The 22,568-nt window shown below is 54.8% G+C and overlaps 1 protein-coding gene across 2 annotated transcripts in view; it reads left to right on the top strand.

Annotated features, from left to right (window-relative positions):
* Positions 1-19,633, top strand: part of AK8 (adenylate kinase 8) — a 117,419-nt gene extending 97,786 nt beyond the window's left edge. For both annotated transcript variants that reach the window (XM_082696132.1, XM_082696133.1), the window contains exons 12-13: positions 18,098-18,178; positions 19,297-19,633. In XM_082696132.1, the coding sequence (XP_082552258.1) occupies positions 18,098-18,178; positions 19,297-19,534 (319 nt within the window). In that variant the 3' untranslated portion in view covers positions 19,535-19,633. The remainder of the gene's footprint in view (positions 1-18,097; positions 18,179-19,296) is intronic.
* The last annotated feature ends 2,935 nt before the right edge of the window (positions 19,634-22,568 follow it).

Genomic DNA, 22,568 nt, shown 5'->3' with positions numbered 1-22,568 from the left:
GACTTTATAATTAGTGTTTGTCTTTCTTTCTTTTTTTTTTTTTTAAAGATTTTATTTATTTATTTGACAGACAGAGATCACAAGTAGGCAGAGAGGCAGGCAGAGAGAGAGAGAGAGAGGAGGGTGGGAAAGCAGGCTCCCCGCTGAGCAGAGAGCCCAATGTGGGGCTTGATCCCAGGACCCTGAGACTGTGACCTGAGCCGAAGGCAGAGGCTTAACCCACTGAGCCACCCAGGCGCCCCCTTTCTTTCTTTCTTTCTTTCTTTCTTTCTTTCTTTCTTTCTTTCTTTCTTTCTTTCTATTTTAGGACTTATTTATTTTAGAACCAGAGAAAGCATGAGCAGGGGTGGGGCAGAGGGAGAGGAAGAGAGAGAGAGAGAGAAGCAGACTCCCTGCTGAGCATGGAGCCTGAGGCGAGGCAGGGCTCAGTCTCCTGACCCTGAGCCCAAATCAAGAATTAGACACTTAACCAAGTCACCCAGGTGCCCCTAATTAGTGTTTTTGTTATTTATAGAAATAGTACATTTTCATTGTTAAAAAAAAAAAAAAAAAGGCAGACATGTGTAAAGAACACTTTCTTTCCCCTGATTCCTCCCCCAGAATAACCACTATGGCCGGTTTGTTGCCGATCCTTCTAGATTTACTTGTCTTCTTAAGTCTAAGTAGGCGCATATGATCCTGGTTGTTACAGATCCTTTTTTTTTGACTTAAGGTTGTGTCTTACACTTTCCTCCCATTTCAATGCCCTCGATATACCTTATTTCTTTTAAAAGCTGTAGAATGTTGCTGTCTCACCATTTGTCAAGACTTCCTCTTTTTGTGGCCATTTATGAGGTGTCCAGTGTCCTTCTGTGGCAGATGATTCAGCGGCAGGAAGTCTTATGTATGTATCTTCGCACTTACACTAGTGTTTACTCTGAAGAAATGCCTGAACAAAGATGCTTGGCTTCTCTGGGCCTTAGTTTCCCCATTTGTGCGCAGAGAATAATTTTTTTAAAGATTTTATTTATGTATTTGTGTGTGAGAGAGAAAGAGCTCACAAGCAGGGAGAGGCAGAGGCAGAGGGAGAAGCAGGCTCCCCGCCGAGCAAGGAGCCCAATGAGGGACTCGATCCCAGGACCCTGGGATCATTACCTGGGCCGAAGGCAGACGCTTAACCGACTGAGACTCCCAGGCGTCCCGAGAATATGAATTTCTGTCTTGCGAGATAATATAACATCCCACCTGCCAAATACTTAAGACTGTTGCTTGCACACAGTAGGCACTTTGTTTTATTTTAGACCAGAATGCATCACACCCAGCTCTGCTACCCACTGCAAGTTCCCATCTAAGCTTGTGCCCCAAAGAGATATATTCTAGGTATTTAAGTAGCTTACTTTCTGCTAATCTACAGTTGGCCCTTCTTCCATCCTTGGAAGTGATGACGGTTTGGGGGCCCTTCTCCCCTGGGGTCCCGGGGTTCCTGCAGCCCTTTCTTCCTCAAATGAGAGGCTCTTGGGGTTCCGTAGGCCTCCTTGGATATCTCACTTTCTGGCTTCCTGCCACAGCTCAGCATCCAGTATGCAGTGGCGGGGGGCAGCTGTCCCAGCCGGGCAGTCGGGCACGGTGGCCTCTCTGTCCTTGGGCCACAGGATCGTGGAACGTGCTCTGCCTTTCTGAGAACCAGGACAACCTCAGTCCTTCATTCCCTCTTCTCTGCAGTGTCCTTTGGGGCACGCACCAACCTCTGACAACAGACCCCAACAGGGTCGCAGTTGGCCTCTGTGTTTAATGAAGTCCTGTGTGGTCACCTTGTATGGATGGACAAGGTCGGCCCAGAGGAAACCCTTGGCTTGCACCCACTTCCAGGGTGCAGGGGCCCCCGGGTCACCCAGAAGCCCGGGACTCCCCCAGGGCCCTCACCTTCTGCGGGACCCTTGGAGCTCTGCTCCCGGGACGTGGACGTGGTGGGAACAATCCAGGGGCTTCAGACTTCTCCCATCTCCCCGCACCAGAAGGGGGTCAGGGCCCCAGGGCTGCCACCGTCATGAAGTCAGCACCCGGAATTGTCAGTAAAACAAAAGCTGGTCGCATCCTGAGCCCTTTTAATCACCTAATGGCGGAGACACCCGACGCCGGGGCTCCGGTTCCAAGCCGAGGCCTCAGCCGGGCCACTGTAACTACAGCCAAGTTTGGCCCAGCTTCTCCGTATTACAGCGGCGACACGGATGCACACAATTGAAGTATTTGAGAACAATGAAATATGCATGGCTATCAGTGACAGCCCCATAAAGTGCAGCAATTAGCCGCGTAATCCGAGAGAGGGAGCCGGCCCTCGGCAGCCCGTGGCTCCCCATTAGTTAAATGCATTTTGTACGTCCTCATCCCATCAAATCAACTAACACTTCCTTTAATTGGTTCATGAATTATACAGCCGTCCCGCATTATAATTTAATCGCCTGTAAACATTCATAGGGCCCCACTGTACAGCGTATCGCGCTCATTAATTCGTTAATTTCAGCAGATGGAAGGGGAGATCGGATGAACGGTGGCAGAACAGGGCGCCTTGGGCAATGGGATAAGGAAGAAAAGGTGGGGGGCCGTTTAGGATTTTTAAGGGCTGTCAGAAACTCAATCTGTGAGCTGTCAGCCGCCCGGACCCGGCGCCCACCCCCTCCACTCCACCGACTGCGGGAAGTGACTGGCGGATTCATACGGAGGCTTGTCAACCGTCTTTAAACATCAAGCCAGCGGGTAAACCGAGCCCAATGTAAATTAATTCTTGTCTTACGGGCCCCCCTTTCTCTGTCCCCATGAATATTTCATGGCGGGCAGCATAAATATTAATTCTAATAGCTCTGCACAGTGGTTATTATTTCTGTTTTATGACAAATATTCATAAAATATTCAGGACCCTTTTTTAGAACATTTACACACTTGATTGTGAATTTTCCCAGTTTCCCGAGGACACTGTAAACATATTGGGGTTCTCTTGATGGACTTTTCCCCGTTAATTAATACCACTGGTGGTTAATATTTAATCAGATTCAGGTTTTTCGAGAAGTAAACACCTATTGGATCGGAGGGCAGAGGGGATTGCTTTTCCCCTTCAGTCTGTAAAATGGGAGATTTCTGCTCCCAGGAGTCAGCTTCTCTTTGACACCCGGGTGATCTGACAAAGGCTAACCCCCTTGCCTTTTTATCTTGAAAACAATATCTATCCTTTTTGCATGTGTCTGTTCTCCTCTTACTTTTTCACTGAGAGCTCTGGCAGTAACCCAACGCGCTGTAATGAAATTCTTCGGAAGATGCCCCTGCAGTATTTATGCAAGGATTTAACATAATTTTGGAGTAATTAAAGTGTGGGTTTAACAAACACGGTGGCGGATTCCTTAGGCAAGGCAGCTGTGATTGGGGATGAAGGAGCTTCTGGAATCCACGTGATTTATCTTTAACCCTGAGAGGCAGCTGTGCTCGGTGTCCCCATGAGGCGCCGAGGAGGGGGGTCCAAGCACCGGGGAATGGGGGGGCCACACAGATGAGGTGGTGGCTTCGGTCCATGGGGGGTCTGAGGCGGATCCCATGAACCTTGAGGCCGGGGTGCCCCCCCCCCCCCCGCACTGGCTGCCTCCTAAATTGCTCCAGGGCTCACTTTCCGGGGCCCTGATTCTCAGCAGAAGCCTCGTGATACTCTAAAACCGCAGGGCATGAAGCCGAATTATTTTACAAATAGGAAGGAGGGTCCTAGCGCGGCCAGACCTGGAGCCCAGCCTGCGGCATCACCTAACCCCCCGGGGGCCTGCGAGGTGTTCACCCTTGCAATGGGCAGGATCACAGGACTGGGGTCATGTGCTTCCTGCGAGGATTACACGGGACAACGCGTGTGTGTCACATGCTTCGTGCAGCTGCCTGGCGTGCAGCGAGTACGTAAGCCTTGGAAGGCCCCGATGATGATGGGGATAGTGGCTAAGGAAAGCCAAAGGCTTAGCATGGCATCTGCTTAGTGAACCACGTTTAGAGGGAGAGATTCGTGGAGGAAAACCCCAGCCGTGGAAGGGGTTAAAACAGAAGCTTCTCTGCGGCCCCTTAAAATGTAGAGTGGGAGAATCCAGAATGGAGCTTCTGACCGCGGGCAGAGAAGCCGCGAGGCTGAGGCGTCAGCAGGGACACATTTTAACATCGTGCTCCTCACTGGCGGAGAGTGGCTCTGAGAAAGGGAAGCTCGAAATGGATTCACCGGCTCCTCCCTCTCCTCCCTGTCTCGGGGGACTGGTGACAAGGACGGGGCCCAAGGGTCCAGATCTTCCACACCCAGCTCTCTGGTCCTTGAAGCCAAGTCCGGCTCCTAGAGCAGCGCCACGGGCTGGTCTGGCGGTGGGTTGGGCTGCGAGCACAGAGGCGGCCTGCCTGGCATCTGCCCTGTTCCCTGACTCGAGTCCCTTTTCACTGGCCTGCTTGAAGCGGAGAAGGATGCCATTGACTCCAGATGGCTCTGAACCCGGAGAACCAGAGCTCAACCACGCCTCAGAGTCTGTGGTCTGCGCTGAGCAGTGGGAGGCCGAGACCTACCTCTCCCCCTCCCCCCCATCCCCTTTTTCCTCCTCCCCCCCTTTCCCCTCCCCCCCCCCCCCCCCCCCCGCTTCCTTCCTCTTTTAGCAAATTCACAACAGATTGAGGCGGTCAGCCACGTGGACACCAGAGTGGGCTGCCTGGGTTTGAATCCTGGCTCTGCCACTGCGTTAGGGTTTCCAGAGAAACAGAACCAAGAAGATGTGTCCTGGACACAGAGAAAAAAGATTTATTATAGAACCTTGGCTCATGTGATACAGAGACTGGCAACTCCCAAGCTCTGTGGGGTGAGTTAGCAGGAGCTGGAAGGCTTGAGACCCAGGAAGAGACAGAAGACAGAGACTTTGTTCTGAAGGGGTCCGAAGCCTGCGGGATGAGGTTGCACAAGTGTGGATCCCACCCCACCTCACTGGATCTGAAGACAGGAAGAAGTCCTTTCCCCTCTTGAAGGCCATCAGAGAGGAGGAATTCTCCCTTACTCGGGAGGGTCAACCTTTTTGTTCTATTCATGCCTTCAACTGATTGGATGAGGCCCACCCACAGCCGGGAAGGCAGTCTGCTTCCTTCTGTTCCCCTGTGTAAATGATAATCTCCAAACCACTCTCACAGCTGCACCCAGAAAAATGTTTGACCAAATATCTGGTGCCCTGTGGTCCATTCAAGCTAACACCATCATTCAAGCTAAATCAACCATCATGGGCACCTGGGTGGCTCAGTCGGCTAAGCGTCTGCCTTGAGCTCAGGTCAGGATCCCAGAGTCCTGGAATTTGAGTCCCGCATTGGGCTCCCTGCTCAGCAGGGAGTCTGCTTCTCTCTCTCCCCCTCCCACCCCCACTCTTGCTCGCTCACTCTCTCTCTCTCTCAAATAAATAAAATATTGGGACGTCTGGTGGCTCAGTGTGTTAAAAGCCTCTGCCTTCAGCTCAGGTCATGACCTCACGGTCCTGGGATTGAGTCCCGCATTGGGCTCTCTGCTCAGCAGGGAGCCTGCTTCCCCCCTGTCCCACCCAGTATGATATCTGTCTGTCAAATAAATAAACCTTAAAAAAAAAAAAAATCAGCCGTCACAGCCGTGTCGGAGCTGGTGTTGGCGGGTGACTGAGCTTCTCTGTCCGTCCGTTTTCTCAGCTGCGGTCGCAGACAGGATAATGTCCCCTTGTAAGGCTGTGCGAGGAGCTGACCACAGGTCCGTCCGGTCTCAGAAGAGCGTCTGGCACCGTCGGCCCATGTGGATGGATATAATTTCGTTGCCGTATACTCAAAACTGGGCGTGGATTTTCGTATTTAATCTGTGAAACAGGCCTGTGAGGTCCTATGTCCTTGTCATCCTCATACAGGGACACTCAGAGGGTAAAAGGGCTGCCTGCGGTGACCCAGAAGGGGAGGCTAGAATTTGAACCCCGATCTTCCTGCTCTGAGAGCCCACGTCTCGGCCGCCCCCCACACTCTCCTGCCCCAGGAGCGCTGCACCCCTACCCTTGGGAGCTGACAGTGTGGCGGCGGCCCCGTGGGAATGGGAAACTGCCGCTCATTCGAGAGGACTGAGGACGGCCAGCCTCCTGACCCCTCACGGGCCGTATGTCACCGACTGGGTTCTCCAGGAAGCAGACGCTGAGACCGAGTCAAGATGATAGAAAGCTTGATGAGACGCTGACAGCCGAACCAGGACGAGGGGCTGAAGCAGGATGGCGCAGGGGAGCCCTGGGGTCAGGAGGCCGGCCCTGCCTGCGCTCCACCAGCCCCGCCGTGAGCTCCAGGGCAAGGCTCGCATGAGGGCGGCAGCACCGGGCGGGACAGCCGGGCCCGCAACCGTATGCCCTTGTTCAGAAGCTTGGGCGCCAACGTCCACCAGCTGCTGAAAGGCTGACCGAAACGAGGTCTGCCCATACGGAACACCGCTTGGCCATAGGAGGGAATGAGACGCGCCACGGGGCACCGACAAAGTCCGCCAGCTCGGATGTTCTTTTGGGACCGCTGCCGACCAGGGAGTCTGGACGGGCGTCCACGCTGGCGGGCTTCGGTGCCAGTCAGTGTGGAACAATGTCCCTTCCCTGTCGGAGGGGCCCTGAGCCAGCAGGTGGTTGGTGCGGCCACACGCAGACGCTCTGGGTACAAGCTAGAAGGTGTGGGTGGTCCGGCAGTGCCTGAGGAAGACGGCGGGTTTCCAGGAACTTTCAGGAACATCGTGTCGTGAGTGCTCGGAGGAAATCAGCTGGGTCGTGAGCCAGGCCCTCTCAAACACAGACCTGGAGCAGAAGGGCGGCCAGGGGAGAAGGGAGTGATCCGTGTGGACCCGGACTGCACTCGTGGACACGTGTGGCCACGCGACACTGCGAACCTGGAGCGGATGGCCGGGGGCTGGGGCAGCGTGGGCGCGGGTGGCGCGGGTGAGTGCTCAGAGCGGGGGACGCGTTGGGACATGAGTTGGACTCAGGGCCTGCCTGCAGCCAGAAAGACCCCGAAGAGAGGTCGTCCCTGTGTCTCCAGGCTGAGAGCGGCTGACACAGAGGGGGTCGTGGCTGGCGCACCCGGGCCCAGCTCCCGCCAGCGTTTCGCGCGCCTCCTGTCGTCTTTGCCCTCGACGCATGCACCTTTCTCTTTGGGAAAAGTTTGCAGAAGTTTCTGCTCCAGTGATTTGCATTTCATGACTGTCGCGGGAGCATCTGGGTGGCGGTGTGCGAAGGAATTACTCTTTTTTTCCCGGTAGTGAAGGAGGCAGAAATTTTAAGACGACTTTAAAATGGAGAGCGGTTATGCGGGGATCTGATCCCTGGGTCATTCCGCTCAAACCAGCCCGGCGCGCTTTGTGCCGCGCCTGGGAAGCTGCCAGGCGAGCCGCTAATTTCCCAGTTAATGACAGCCACGGAGAGTGTTCTCTTGCCCCGGAGAGATTTTAGACCCAGCCGGGTAGATTTGCCATTATCAATTATGCACAGTTTTAAACAAAAAATGGCCAGCGGGAGCCTCTTTTTTGAAGGAGTGGGGAGCAGGCAGCGAGGGCAGCCCGCAGCTGCCGCCGGAGGGCAGGAGGCACGATGCACGGGGTTTTCAGATGCGGCGGCGACGTCTGGCCTTTTGTGTTCAAATTGGACACGTGTCGGAGTAAAAAATACACAGAGTGAAAATTGTACTGCTCTGGCCATGGACCGTTGGAGACGCCAGGGAGGGTGTGTGTCCAAACTCTCCCACACTGTGCTCCCCTGGGCGCATCGCACGACAGCTGTGCGGGCAGCTGCAGCCTGGCTCCGTGACTCAGGACGGGGTCGGGGGGCGGTCCCCATGCCGGGGTGCTTCTCCGTCAGGCATCCCCTGCATTGCAACCAACCACCGCCCGTTCACTATGTGCTTGTTTGGCCCTTAGCACATGTCCTGGACAAAGGTTGCCGACAAGGCAACCCCAGTGCCTGCCCTCAGAGAGCTCAGGCCTCGCATGTTCCGAGGTGTGACTCCTCCTACATGTGGCCCAGCTTTCATTTTTTTAGATTTTGATAGTCTCTGCATAATTCACTTGCTCCTTCTCCCCAGCCCCCAATGTGGCTGTTTCGAGACACAGATGCCACCTCTCTCTGCCCTTAGACTATGAGGAGGTCTTGTTTTGACATGTCTGTAAAAAGTGGTCACTCCACTTTGTGCCCATGGGCTGCCGGCATACGAGGACGGTTTTGCAATGGCTTCAATGTTGCAACCTCTCTGGGCGCCCCTTGCGCACGTTCTAGTTAAAGACGAGCAGACCGTCACAAGTGTTAAGGCGTGGTGTCACTTTGCATTCCCCGCTTCAGGGGTGGCCTTTGCCAAATTCCCCTGGAGGGAAGTCCACTCGATTATACTGAAGCCACGGAAGTCACTGCAGCATAGAAGCAGTCACAGAAGCGTGAGCTCTGCCAGTGTCCCAGCCTTGGAAAGAGGCTGAGGCCAGGCTTCGCAGAAAGCTAGGATGGCACCGCTGCCTCCCCGTGGGCTCAGCAGACCGAACAGAAATAGCAGACAGGGGAGGCAGTTGGAGCTTTTATCAGGAAACTGTTTCCCTAGATCAGACTTTCCCAATTTCAGGATCAAATTTGGAAATACAGGGCAGTTAGGGATCTGTGTGTGTCTCCTTCCATATGTCATTGATCGTGCACGTAATTCACGCTTTTACGTATTCTGGGTACAAATCCTTTATGCAGGTCTACATTTGTCAAATATGTTCTCCTGGTTTGTGGTAGATCTTTCATTTTCTTAATGTCTTTTGAAGAGCAGAAATTTTTAATGTGCTCTAACTTCAATTTTTTTCATTTACATGTCATGATTTTGCTGTCGTATCTAGGAAATCTTTAACACAGGGTCACAAAGATCTTCTCCAAGAAGTACCGTAGTGTTGGGTTTTATATTTAGGTTTATGACCTGTGTTGACTTAGATTTTGGGTATGGTATGAGGTTTGGGTCAAGGTTATTATTATCATTATTTGCATTTGGGTGTCTAATTGTTCCAGCCCCACTGGGTGAAAAACCACTTTTATCCATTGAATTGTATTGTGCTGGCACTTTTGCTGAAAAGTAATTGGCCATATTTGTTGAGAGTCTATTACTGGGCTCTGTTCTGTTCCTTTAATCTATGTGTCTAACCTCTCACTAACACTCATTATCCTGACTATACAGCTTTGAAATCCTTGAAGACCTTGAAATCAATTAGCTCTCCTTCTACCTTGCTGAAGCCAGGTCTCTTCCAGAAACACTCTGCATGTAGCTTTGAGAGTGAACTTGTGTAGAATCTTCAAAAAACCTTGTTGGAATTTTGGTAGGAATTAACTGAATCTATAATTTGGGGAGGATTAACATATTAACAATATTGAATCTCTGAGTCCATGAACATGGTATAACTCCCTATTTAGTTAAGTCGGATTTCTTTCATCAGGGTTTTGTCGTTTTCAGCGCACAGATCTTATTTTGTTAGCTTTACGTGTATTCCATTTTTATCCTATTCCAAATGGTACTTTTTAATTTTTTATTTTTAAAGATTTTATTTATTTATCAGAGAGAGAGAGGGGGAGAGAGCGAGCACAGGCAGACAGAATGGCAGGCAGAGGCAGAGGGAGAAGCAGGCTCCCTGCTGAGCAAGGAGCCCGATGTGGGACTCGATCCCAGGACGCTGGGATCATGACCTGAGCCGAAGGCAGCTGCTTAACCAACTGAGCCACCCAGGCGTCCCTTTATTTTATTTTTTAAAGATTTTACTTATTTGGCAGGGAGAGAGGCAAGCAGAGAGAGAGGGGAGAAGCAAGTTCCCCGTTGAGTGGAGAGCAGGATGCGGGTCTCGATCCCAGGACCCTGAGATCATGACCTGAGCTGAAGGCAGAGGCTTAATCCACTGAGCCACCCAGGTGTCCCAGTACTTTTTTTTTTTTTTAAAGGGGGTTTTTAAAAATTTATTTGAGGGAGAGAATGAGGGGGGAAGGGCCGAGAGAGAGGAAGAAGCAGGTTCCCCGCTGAGCAGGGAGCCCAATGTGGGGCTCAATCTCAGGACTCTAAGACCATGACATGAGCTGAAGGCAGACGCTTGATGGACTGAACTACCCAGGTGCCCCTGTAAATGTACTTTAAAATCTCAGTTTCCAGTTGTTTGTTGCTGGTACCTTGAGAATCAACTTATTTTTTGCACATTGGTTTTGTACCCTGTGAGTTCACTAAACTTACTCATTAGTTAGAGTAACCTTTGTGAAGATTCTTTGGTACTTGTATTAGGATGATTATGTCATCTACAAATAGAGAATTTTATTTCTTCCCTTTCAACTTGAATGCACTTTATTCCCTTTTCTTGTCATATTGCATTAAACAGGTTTTCTGGTATGATGTTGAATAGCACTGGTGAGAATAGACAACCCTGCCCTGTTCCCAGTCTTAGAGGAAAGCATTGAGTCTTTCACCATTAAATACGATGTTAGCTGTAGGGTTTTTTTTTTTTTTTTTGTAAATATCCTTTATTGGGGTGGGGAAGTTACCTTCTATTTCTAATTTGCTTGGAGTATTTATCAGGAATTGCTGTGAAAATCTTGTTAAGTCCTTTTCCTACACCTGTTGAGATGAGTGTACAGTTTTTCTTCTCTACTATAGTCGGGTCAAGTACACTGATTGATTTTTGGATGTTTTGACTTTCATTCCCAGGCAAACCCACACTTACTTGCATACTTCATATGTTGCTAGATTCAGTTTGTGAACATTTTATTGAGTGTTCTCACTTCCATATTCTTGAATGATACTGGTTTATGGTTTCCTGCAGTCTTTGTCTGGTTTGGGGTATCGGGAAAAGGCTGCCCCAAAAAGCAGATTCTCTTCCCTCCTCCTCTGGTTTCTGAGTGTTTGTGCAGCAGTGGCACCATTGTTACTTTAGAATTAGTACTATCCTATGGTTCATATTCTTTGGCCTGTCCATTTATTTGTCCCCAGGTGCATATTAAGAACCTCATTAGAGGGCGCCCGGGTGGCTCAGTGGGTTAAAGCCTCTGCCTTTGGCTCAGGTCATGATCTCAGGGTCCTGGGATGGAGCCCCACATCGGGCTCCCTGCTCAGCGGGGAGCCTGCTTCCCCCTCTCTCTCTGCCTACGTGTGATCTGTCTGTCAAATAAATAAATAAAATCTTAAAAAAAAAAAAAAAAAAGAACCTCATTAGGGGCAGCTGGGTGGCTCAGTGGGTTGAGCCTCTGCCTTCATCTCAGGTCATGATCTCGGGGTCCTGGGATTGAGCCCCACATTGAGCCCTGCTTTGGGCCCTCCACTCAGCAAGGAGCCTGCTTCCCTCTCTATCTCTGCCTGCCTCTCTGCTTACCTGTGATCTCTCTCTCTTTCTCTCTCTCTCTGTGTGTCAAATAAATAAATAAAATCTTAAAAAAAAAAAAGAACCTCATTAAGTGGTAAGCTTATTCAAGGCCAAAGAACCACCCCTCCCCCTGCCTTCACCATTACATCTATAAAGTGCATCATAGCACTTATGTTTTACTGAGATAAAATATACTTAATGTAAAATTTACTCTTTTAGCCATTTTTAAGTATCGAGATGGATAGCAGGAAGGACAGTCACAGTGCAGTGACCTCACCACCCTCCACGCCCGGAGCTGCTCTCCGCTGCCTCAGCTGGAATTCTGTCCCCGTCAGACACTAACCCCCGCCCCGCTCCCCATCCCCTGGCGCCCACCGCTGTGTGTTCTGTCTCTGTGCGTTGGGTTCCTGGATGCCTCATAGAAAGGCAACCAAACAGCAGACATCCTCCTGCGTCTGACCGACTTCGCCAAGGGTCGTGTCTTCAGTTCATCCACACGGTAGCAGGTGCCAGGATTTCATTCCCTTTTCAGGCCAAATAGTACTTTCTTGTGTGTCTACCCTGCATTTTGTTAATGTAGTCACCCGCCCACGGACGTCTGGGTAATCCCCGGCTGTCGGCTCCTGGGCATAAAGCCGCTGCGGACGTGGGCGGGCAGAGGTCTGTTGCAGCGGCCGCTTTCCCTCGTTCTGGATATGCGCTCCGCAGTGGACTGGCGGACTCACAGGACCCTGTGTTGGCCAGGACAACGTCCACAGTGGACACACCATTTCACCTTCCCACTCGCAAGGCACAAGCATCCCACATCCTCGAGACACTCGTTACCTGCTGGGTTTTGTGCTGGCCGCCCGGCGAGGGCGAAGTGGAGCCTCGTTATGGTCAAACCGTGATGCTTTGTGTAGAGTGTTGCCCCCAGTGGAGCCTTATTGCTTGGAATCAAGAGGTTAACAAGGGTCTGTCTGTCGCTGTGTAGCCTCTCAATTTACCGAATCTGTGCATGGGTTCCCAGAAAGTTCCATCCCTCAAGTTTCAGAGAATTTAGCTCTGGATAAATTTCAGATGATAAGTGTCAAGGCCTTTGAGAAAAACGCTTTCTCTGCTCCCCACACAGAGCCTCGGACAAAGTGGCTGGAAGGGGCACCATGAGATCCCAGCTGCCCTGGGTGACGGAAGATGAGCCCTGGCCTCTCTGGGACTCAGTTTCCCCCTTTTATACACTGAGCAGATCGGATCAGAGCACTGACTAGTTCTTAGCCTTGACCACATACTAGAGTTGCTTGGGGAGGTTTTAAAAATCTCCACTCCCGGGTCTCACCTTGGCCGATTACAGCTGGATCTCTTGGGAGGTCGGGGACCAGACCTCTGTGTTCTCGAAGCTCCTTTGATGTGTCCAGGGCGTGGCCAAGGGTGACACCTGGGATTATTAGCACTGTGGTTCCCACTCCTGCTTGAGCACAGGCGGCACCTGTATTTACAAATACGGGTCAGGCAGGTCCCCTGGCCCCTCCCCTGGAGGCTTTGGTTTGGTAGCTCTGAGAGGCGTGAGCACAATCCGTATTTCAGACCAGTCCTCCTGACAAATCTTGGAAACACGGAAAGGGGCAGCACTTCTTCCACCTGGTTGTGTCTTTGAGTCACTGCGGATCTTGTGAACAAGTCCACTCCCAATTCAGCGGGCGGGCGGGCGGTGGTGCTGAGCTCCCAGTTGGGGCTGGGGCTGCGCATCGGGGACCTCACTGAGTATCAAGGGAATAGAAGCCTCCCAGGGGACCTTCCGCCTCCCTCCCGAGGCCTCTACTGGCCTCAAGCGGTGGAGATCCCGCCCCTGGTGAGTCCCGGCACCCCCACACTCCCTGCAGGGGTGCTGCTGCCCGCCACCCTGCTGTAGGCATTCTTGACTGTCTTGGTGGTCTCCGTTCCCCTCTCCTGGCTGTGGGACAGGAAACGAGCAGCAGAACGCAAAACCCCGGCCAGGCGAGGTGCACACAGGACCGCGCGTCCCTGCAGAGCGGCTCGGGCTCCCCACTCCGCCCCGCCACCCGGCTCCTGCATGGCGGCTGCAGGCCCTGGGCAAGCGGAAGCTTCCGGCACGGAAGTACGGCTCCTTCTCCAGCGAGGCTGTTCCCAGCGCCTGTTTCAAGTACCAGTTTGGTGTCCTTGTGCTTCTGATCTCGCCAGCCTTTCACAAGCCATTCCCTTGAATGACGACAAGCAGTCTTGATATGCTGGGTTAAAAATCTTTCAATTGGGGCTTGTTTGTTTACGAAACAGCATCAATTATCAGGGATTTCCAAACTGGCTTCCTTTCTACTGGCGTCGGCATCCAGAGCCGCGCCGCCAGCCGCCAGCCGCGGTGACAGCCGTGTTTCGGTGTTGCTGCTGGGGCCTCGCAAGTCTCGGGGGCGGGAGGGGGGCCCAGCGTGTTTGGAGCGCGGGGGATAAAAGCTCGTTGAAACACCTGTGCTCCCGTGTTCAGACGCTCCCCGATCTCGCATGTTTTATTTGGAGGCTGTTACTTTGCAGCACGTTGTGAATGGAAATCATTATCAAGAATGCTGGGAAGAAGTGGGTTTTCATGGCTCCTGGCCCCCCAGGCTGCAGGGGAAGCTGCCGCGCCCGCTCTGTGGAGGGGCAGCTGCAGCTTTCAGTGGGAATCAGAGGGGCTTCTGGGCAGCTGGACAGAAGCAAACCTAAGCAAGCCTAAGCAAACAGTGTGGGCAAAATGAGGCTGAGAGAAGAAGGGCAGGGGGAGAGAACGTGCCTTGAAGGAGAGAGTGTTTGGCTCAGGGACTCACATTTTTAAAAAAAATTACACATTTTCCAGAAGCAAGTGGCATCAAAGAGACTATTAGGTGTCCTTTGGGGGACAACTGCAGAAACTCAAGCCAGCTTAAGCAAAAGAAGAGGTTTATGTATTCATGTCCGAGAAATAGGGATGCGTCAGCTTCAGGTACAGCTTGATCCAGGGCCCCAAACAGTGTCCCTCCTCTCTCTTGGGGTGGGCTTCATTCTCAGGTAGGCTCTCTCAGGGTGCAGACCCCAGACAGCCCCAGGCCCCACACCATCAGCTTAGCAGCCCCAGCAGAAAGGAAGCTCCTTTGTGGCAAGCCATGGTGCAGCCTCTCATTGGCCTGGCTTGGATCAGCTTGCATCCTGACCCAATTCCTGTGGGCAGGAGGAGCCACACCTGGGCCTTCTCCATGCCCAGCCCTGTAGCCCTGGGGTGAGTTAACTTCATACACAGCACAGGGATGAGAGAGGACCAGGGTGGCCGCCAGGGGCATCAGGCCCATCGGCAGGCATCTATAAGCCCAGGGAAGCAGGAGTGTCCATGTGTGGCATGGGGAGCGGCCCAGCTGCACTCCCTCCTCACTCGGCCTTGGCATGTCCTTCATCTCAGCAAACAGGAGGCTCTGACTCACATCAGTGACTCAGAACCATCTTTAAGGATTGGTACCCCTCAGAGTGCCTGGGTGGCTCAGTCGGTTAAGCGTCCACCTTTGGCTCGGGTCATGATCCCAGGGTTCTGGGATCGAGCCCCACATCAGTCTCCCTGCTCAAAGCGGAGTCTGCTTCCCCCCACCCACCCCATTTGTCTCTTTCGCTTATGCTCTTTCTCTCACATAAGTAAAATCATTAAAAGATTTTAATGGCAGCCCTTCAGGGCGCCAGGATGGCTCCCTTGGTTTGGGGACCGTCTCTTGATTTCAGCTCAGGTCACGATCTCAGGGTTGTGAGATCCAGCCCTGCTCAGCAGGGAGTCTGTTGGAGATACTTTCCCGCCAGCTCCAGCTCCGTTCTCGCTCTCCCAGTGGCTCAGTGGGTTAAAGCCTCTGCCTTCGGCTCAGGTCAGGATCCCAGGGTCCTGGGATCGAGCCCCACATCGGGCTCTCTGCTCGGCAGGGAGCCTGCTTCCTCGTCTCTCTCTGCCTGCCTCTCTGCCTGCTTGTGATCTCTGTCTGTGTCAAATAAATAAATAAATAAAATCTTCTTAAAAATAAATAAATAAATCTCAAAAAAAAAAAAAGAAAGAAACTTGTTAGCCCTTCTTAATATCCAAGATATCTAAAGAACCCCCACGACGCCACACCAAATAAATGAATAATGCAATTAAAACTGAGCATAAGACCTGAACAGACATTTTCCTGAAGAAGACATCCGGATGGTGGACAGACACATGACTGAGCTCCACATCACTCATCATCAGAGAAACACAAATCAAAACCACAAGGAGATCCCACCTCACGCCTGTCATTATGGCTAAAATAAAAAACACAAGAACAACAGGTGTTGGTAGGGGAGAAAGGGGAGCCCTTGCGCACTGTTGGTGGGAACGGAAGCTCGTGCAGCCACTCTGGAGAACAGAATGAAGATTCCTTAAAAAATTAAAAATAGGACTAGCAGAGGGCCCGGTCATTCTGCTTCTGGGTATTTACCCGAAGACAGCCCAAGTGTCCATCAGTGATGCCTGGATACAGAACGTGGTCTATAGATCTACTGTGGAATATTACGCAGCCAGAGAAAAGGATGGAACCTTCCATTCATGACAACCGATGGACCTAGAAGGAACGATGCTAAGTGAAATAAATCCGAGAAAGACAGGTCCTGTATGATCTCACTCATGTGTGGAATCTAAACAAAAGAAGACAGAACAAATGACCGAACAAACAAAACCCAGAAACAGACTCCTAACTGCAGAGAACAAACCGGTGGTTGCCAGAGGGGAGGGGAGAGAAGGGGGGATGGGCGAAATGGGCAAAGGAGATGGAGAGGTGCGAACCTCCAGTTATACAATAATCGTAAGTCTGCGTGATGAGAGATGCGATGTAGGGAGAACCGTCAATAGTATCATAATAGAGCTTCTGGTGGTGACTCGCTCGCTGTAGGAATGGTTCATAGCATAATTCTAATTGTTGTGGCCTGAAACTCACATAACATTGTGTGTCAACTATGCTCCAGTTAAAAATTTTAAAAAGTCATTTATTTTCTTAAAAAATGGCGCCCCTTTGAGAATCTGAGACTCACGGACACATCCCCTCCCGGAAAATACACCTGGTCAACCGTTTGCCTCTGATTCTAGGGGCCACGGGATCCGCAAGGGCACCGGCACAGAGTCCTGGGCTGGGGGTCTCCCCCAGGCAGCGGATCCCAGGCTCGGGGAATACTGGGCTCCCTCCGGTGCCTGCCGAATCGGCATTTCTGGGCCAGGGTGGAGGCCTTCTACATTCTGTAACTTGGAGGAGGCAGCGTGGCCATCCCAAAGAGACCACCCCAAGAGGGAGGGCAGGAAGTCTCATCTGTGCGCATTTTTCTCACACTTAGAGCTGCTTCTTGTTTGCGTTTACTTACTTGAAAGTGAAGCGAACAAGGCTTTGGGCACACAGGGAGCGCTTGTTGTCACTAATGTCGTCCCCCGTGGCAGGTGCACACATTGGTCATTGAACCCAGATGTCCGTGACAATGACCCCATTGAATCTGGTATTCCAGTTCCGCATGGCAGGCTGGTAAACTTGGGAGCTTACTGCAGTGCTTGGCACACAGCAGGCATCCAATAAATGCACGCATGGATTAATTAAAGGATGAATGAGTGAGCAGTGAGTGAGCAATGGAATATTCCAGAAGTTCTTTTTTTTTAATTTGACAGAGATCACAAAAAGGCAGAGAAGCAGGCAGAGAGAGAGGGGGGAAGCAGGCTCCCCGCTGAGCAGAGAACCCGATGTGGGGCTCGATCCCAGGACACTGAGATCATGACCTGAGCCAAAGGCAGAGGCTTTAACCCACTGAGCCACCCAGGCGCCCCCAGAAGTTAATTCTTTAAAAACAAACGGGATGGTTCTACGCTAGAAGACACGGCCTGGATTAGAGCTGCGGGCGCTCGCCGTGAACATCACCCCCACCCACCGTCCCACCCAGACAGCCCGGCCTTCGCCCGATCCCACCTGCCAACCCCGCACCACTGACATTGGGGCCGGATGAGTCTTTGTGGCGGCGGCTCTGGTCCGTCCCAGGATGCTGAGCGCTGTCCCCGGCCTCCACCCACTGGATGCTGGCCGCTCCCCTGCCCCTCGTGATCATCACGGATGTCCCATATAGTGCCAGACGTCTTCTTGGGGCAAAATCACCTTGACTGAGAAACCCTGTCCGCAGGTTTTGTATTTGGCCATTTGCAGTAAGGATTTAGGAGAGACTAGGTTAGCAGAAGACGGCCCCATGTCTCTTCTGCTGGGCTCTGATCCGGGCAGCTTGCTTCGAAGGCCCTGCTCCCCCGGGTCCGGGGCTCCCGTGCGAAAGAGAAAGTCGGGGCGCTGAGAACAACCCCAGCTCTCTGGGAGGGCCCGGCTGCCAGGGCTCCTGAACTCTCGGGAAGGCTGTCCTGTGTCAAGAGGGACATTCTAGTGAGCAAACCCTGCGCTGAGCTTAGCACACGCTCCCCGTCCTCGGATCTCCAACACCAGGGAACCGGCATTAGCCATTTTGCAGCTGAGGAAACTGAGTCTCGGAGAGGCTGTGTGAGTGGCCCGAGGTCATGTGGCACGTCCCTGCTGGAGGTGCCTTCTAGCCCAGGCTTCCGTGGCGGGGAGGCCTCCGCCTGCCGCCCTCCCTGGCGACCTTGGAGAGTTTGGTAGCCGGAGCCCCTGAAAGGGGGTTCTTGAGGCTCCAGCCACGTGCAGGGAAGACTCCGGCCCCCATGTCAGGGGCCCAGAGTCCAGCCTGGGGTCCCCTCCGGCTGACCGCGGTGCTGTTCTCTCCCCGTAGGGTGTTTTTCCTGAATGTGCCATTGGATTCTGTCATTGAGCGGCTGACCCTGAGGAGAATCGACCCCGTCACGGGAGAGAGGTTGGTGCCCGGCTCCCTCCCGGCGGCTGGCCATCTGAGGGCTCCGGGGCTCAGGCCTGCTGGGGAGCCTCCCCTGTCCGTCTAGCTGTCCGATGATGCCACAGCTGGCTGGGTCTGGGGGCGACACCGACAGAAGGCTCGAGAAAGGGGGTTCCTCCCGTCTGTTCCTCTGGGCAGTGCCTGTGGACCCTCTGCCTGGAAGAGTAGCTGGGAATTTCGTCCCACTCTGTCCCGAGGAGCAGTTCGGACCCCAGTATGTGACGTGGCTGGCCTGGGCAGGCGGGTGTCCTGGGGACGCGCACAGGGCTCTGCTCTCACGGGGAGGCCCACCGCCGAGGTGGCTGCCGCGGGAACCCGTTCACCTGGGGGCTGACCCCGAGTCCCAGGCCGACCGTACAATCGCCGTGTTGGAGCAGAACCGTAGTCGCAAGTGCCCAGTCACGAAGGGGTAGAAGCTCCCATGGTCCCCGGCACCCAGGGCCACGTTTCCGGGTAGAGACTCAGGGGGGAGGGGGCAGGGGCGGGAGAGAACAGCCGGGATTCTTCTAAACTACAGGCTGACTTCTCATCCTTGCTGCCCGGGGACGGTCTCGCTGACCCACGTCAAGTCCAGTGGCCTCCGTGCTGCCCTGCCCCGGGCCCCTCCCTGCAGGGACCGTCTGTGGCCCTGGCTGTCCTCTGCTCACACTCGCTGTTGCGACAGCCCGCGCCCCCCGTCAGCTCCAAGCGCTCGGAGCACAGAGCCCACTTCGTCCGTCTTGCCTCGCGTTGCCATAGCAGACTCATGGCATGGCGGGCAGAGAGCAGAGGCTTGATAAGCAGAGTTCGGAGAGGGAAGGAGGGGGGGGAGGGGAGGAATGAAAGACAGGAAGTGGCGGCTCAGCATAGTCTACTTGGCCCACCTGCCGCGGACCCGCACCCTCCCCCGGGAGGACCCCCGCTCTGCGTCCCTGCGGTGCCAGGGCCCGGCCGAGGCTGTGCACCCAGCTGGTGACCGCCCGTGTTTGCTGCTGGTGGGACAGTGGCCAACCGGGTCAGCGCCGGCACAGAGGGCTCCTTCTTCCCTCGCGCTGCGGGCCAGCCCATAGGTCACCGGCTCCCCCCGCCCCGTGTCGCAGGTACCATCTCATGTACAAGCCCCCTCCGACCGTGGAAATCCAGGCGCGCCTCCTGCAGAACCCGAAGGACACGGAAGAGCAAGTCAGGCTGAAGATGGAGCTGTTCTACCGGAGCTGCTCGGAGCTGGAGGAGCTCTACACGCACGCCATCGCGCTCAACGCCGACCAGGACCCGTACACGGTGTTCGAACACATAGAGAGCGGGATCGTCAATCCTCTGCCCAAGAAAGTCCCCTGATGGGCTCCGAGCAAGGGGTGTCCCGCAGGGAAATGAGTTAATGCCCTCCCCGGCCTCCTGGGAACTCAGCTGAGCCAATAAAGAGTGCTGGGTACAGTCGCGTGTGTCCCCAGGGTGAGCTGGTGAGACGGCGGCCTTGTCTCGGGCTCTGCGGCCCCAGGACGGACAAAGCCCAGGGAGGCAGTGGGGCGCAGGGATGCGGCACGGGCCCTCAGAGCCTCGCTTACGACCGAAGCAGGGGTTGGTCGTGCCGGTCCCTGCCCCTGGGGCACGAGGAGAGCTCTCGGCCCAGTGCAGGGCACATGGCAAGTGCTCAGGAAATGTAGTTGTTGAACACGCCCCTCTCCAGAGCCGCGCCATCTCATGCTGCTGGGCACGCAGTCCCCGCACTGCCCGCCGCAGCGCCCCGAGCCGCAGCCGGTCACTGAGCACCAGGAAGGCGGCCAGTGCGGCCGAGGGGATGGTTTTTAAACTGTACTTAATTTTAACTGATTTAAATAGGCATAGCCATGGTGGCTTCCTGGCTGCCTCATGGGACAGTGGGGTCTAGACACACTTAGCTGTTGCTGAAGATGTGCCGGAACCTGGGCGCCCTGGGGGCTCAGTTGGTAAAATGTCCGACTCTTGATTTGGGCTCAGGTCATGATCTCAGGGTCGTGAGGTCGAGTCCTTTGTTGGGCTCTGTGCTGGGCCTGGAGCCTGCCTAAGATTTTCTCTCTCTCTCAAAATAAATAAATAAATAAAACAGAAAGTGCCAGAACCCCTCAGGAGGCCTGCTCTCAGGCCCCGGGGAAACGGCCCCTCTGTACTGCTTGCAGTACACGGGCGTGGACACCGGGGGGCAGGACAGCGACACCCCGGCTGATGGAGCCCAAGCCGTTGACCTTCTTCCGTGAGCTCCCCCTCCTCCCACCTCCCGGGGGACCTCCGGTCTGTAGAGGAGGACGCTGAAGCCACAGAGGGTGAGTGACTTGCTGATCTCCTGGATCCGCCTGCACCGGGACCGGTGCTCTGGGACCCTCTGCCGATGGGCCCTCGGGAGGCCAGGCCGGGCTGGGGCCCAGACTGCAGCTCCAGCCTCTTGCTCTGAGGATGCCCCGGTCCTCTGGGCCTCAGGCCTCAGGCCCCTTCCACCCTGGCGTGGCCCAAACCCCTCCAGCCCTGATGTGACCGTGACCCTGACCCTGGCCGGGCCTCACAGGCCTGGGCCCTCTCTCCAGGGGTGACTTCTGCTGGGCGACCCAGCCCTCAACCCTCTCTCCTTGCCCCGTTCAGGCACTCGGTCCCACCTCCCGAAACTCCACCAGGGGCCTTCCCCTCCCAGACCCCACTTCTTCCCAACCCCCATAGGGAAGAGGGTCTCTACCCTGAAAGTCCCCCGAGAGTGGGCTCCTGCCCGTCACCCCAGTTACAGACCACATGGCCAGGTTGCAAGCGCCCATGCGTGCTGAGACTCTGCCCGCTCACGCCCAGCACCCCCAGATCACAGGATACAGTAACCCAGGAAGGTGGCCAGCCCTGGCCTGGCTAGGCTGGCTTCCCCAACCCCCCACTTTCCTCCTCTGCGTGTTGTTGCAGATCCCAGAGAATGTGGTCTCACCTGCACTGGAACTCTCCGGTGAAACACTGGATGTAAATCCTTAGCCAAAGACACAAAACATTCATTTATTCACATACTAACCCTCATTGTGTGGACGCCCGGCTCTCGGGGCCTGGCCACATCACGGCTCTCCTGTCCCCGCCGCCAGACCATCAGCGTTTCTGTTCTGTGAGGCAGGTGATGTCTGCCCAGAGCTTGGGCCATGGGACCAAGCAGCCTGGGTGCCCTGTGGCTGTGTGATCTCAGGCAAGTTACTTAACCTCTCTGGATCCTTGCAAAATGAGCAAAACAGTCATTGCCTTGTGGACTTGTGGACGATGCTGAGCAAGTATGGGGGATTCGTGCATGCAGATTAAAGCCGAAATAGGGCCGGGCCCAGCGTCCCCACGGAGGAAGGCCTTGGCTCCAGCTCACCTAACCCACCACTCCCCCACAGGTCAGTGCTGCTGACCTGACCAGGATGCCGGGGCCCAGAGAAGTTAAATGATTTGTCCAAGGCTGCAGGTGGCAAGTGACATGGAGGGGTCAGTGCCCACATGTGCCCTGCGGGTCCCCGAATTCCACCTGAGCCCAGGGTAGGGGAGGGCACTTGTTCCCCACCGTCACTCCAGGATGGCCCCGAGGAGGGGCTCCCCAGGGACGAGGGTTGCTGTGCTGGTCCCTGGCGGTCCCTGCCAGTCCCTGCCGCCTCTCGTGTCCCCCGCACCCTGGATTCCTCAGGAGCCGGGGCGCTGGGCCGTGCGGCACTGCCACGGCCAGGGGAACAGCGTGGGCTTCCTTGAGATGCACTGGGGGGCAGTCCAGGGCGCACCCCTCGAGAGGGGTGTGCGGCGGGCTGGGGCACAGCGCAGGGTCGGCCCAACCTGCTCCGGCTCGTGTAGATCGGTCTCCCGACGCGGCCCCAGTGAATGGCCGTGGTCTCCTCCCCGCCCCCGCCGGCCCTCGCGTCACTCTGCAGAGCCGCGCTGCCTCACTCCTTGCTGGGGGGCTGCCGCCGGCCAGGCCCCCCCAAACGCAGCCCTCGGCTCCGGCTCCCGGCCTAATCGCGCGGCTGGGCTGGACTGTGCGAGCATCCAGTTCCCGCCCCTGCGATGCTGGCTTGGGGCTTCCCGGCCCGAGAGGCCCAGGCCCCTGGGGCTGGAGGACAAACGGCTCGCGGATTTCTAGATCAGGTGCGCGTGGCCCCCCGGAGTCTGGATCGGGTGCGCGTGGCCCCCCGGAGTCTGGATCGGGTAACTTGCGCAGGCACGGATCGCTTTCGACCTTATCTCCATTAAAGCAGCTGCTGGGGTCATTTCCCATCTTCTAACGTCCCGCAGACTCGCGCTTGCGCTCGGCTCCCAGCGTGGCTGACGACTGCCCTCCTGCCTGTCCTCTCCCTTCCCTCCTCCCCCGGCAGCGGAGATCCAGGGGTGCCGAGGCCCCTTTGGGGTG

This window comes from Mustela nivalis, assembly GCF_964662115.1.
Source record: "Mustela nivalis genome assembly, chromosome: 13".
In the NCBI taxonomy this organism is placed as follows: domain Eukaryota; kingdom Metazoa; phylum Chordata; class Mammalia; order Carnivora; family Mustelidae; genus Mustela; species Mustela nivalis.
The sequence above is the reverse complement of the archived record's forward strand: the minus strand, read 5'-3'. Positions and strand labels throughout refer to the sequence as shown.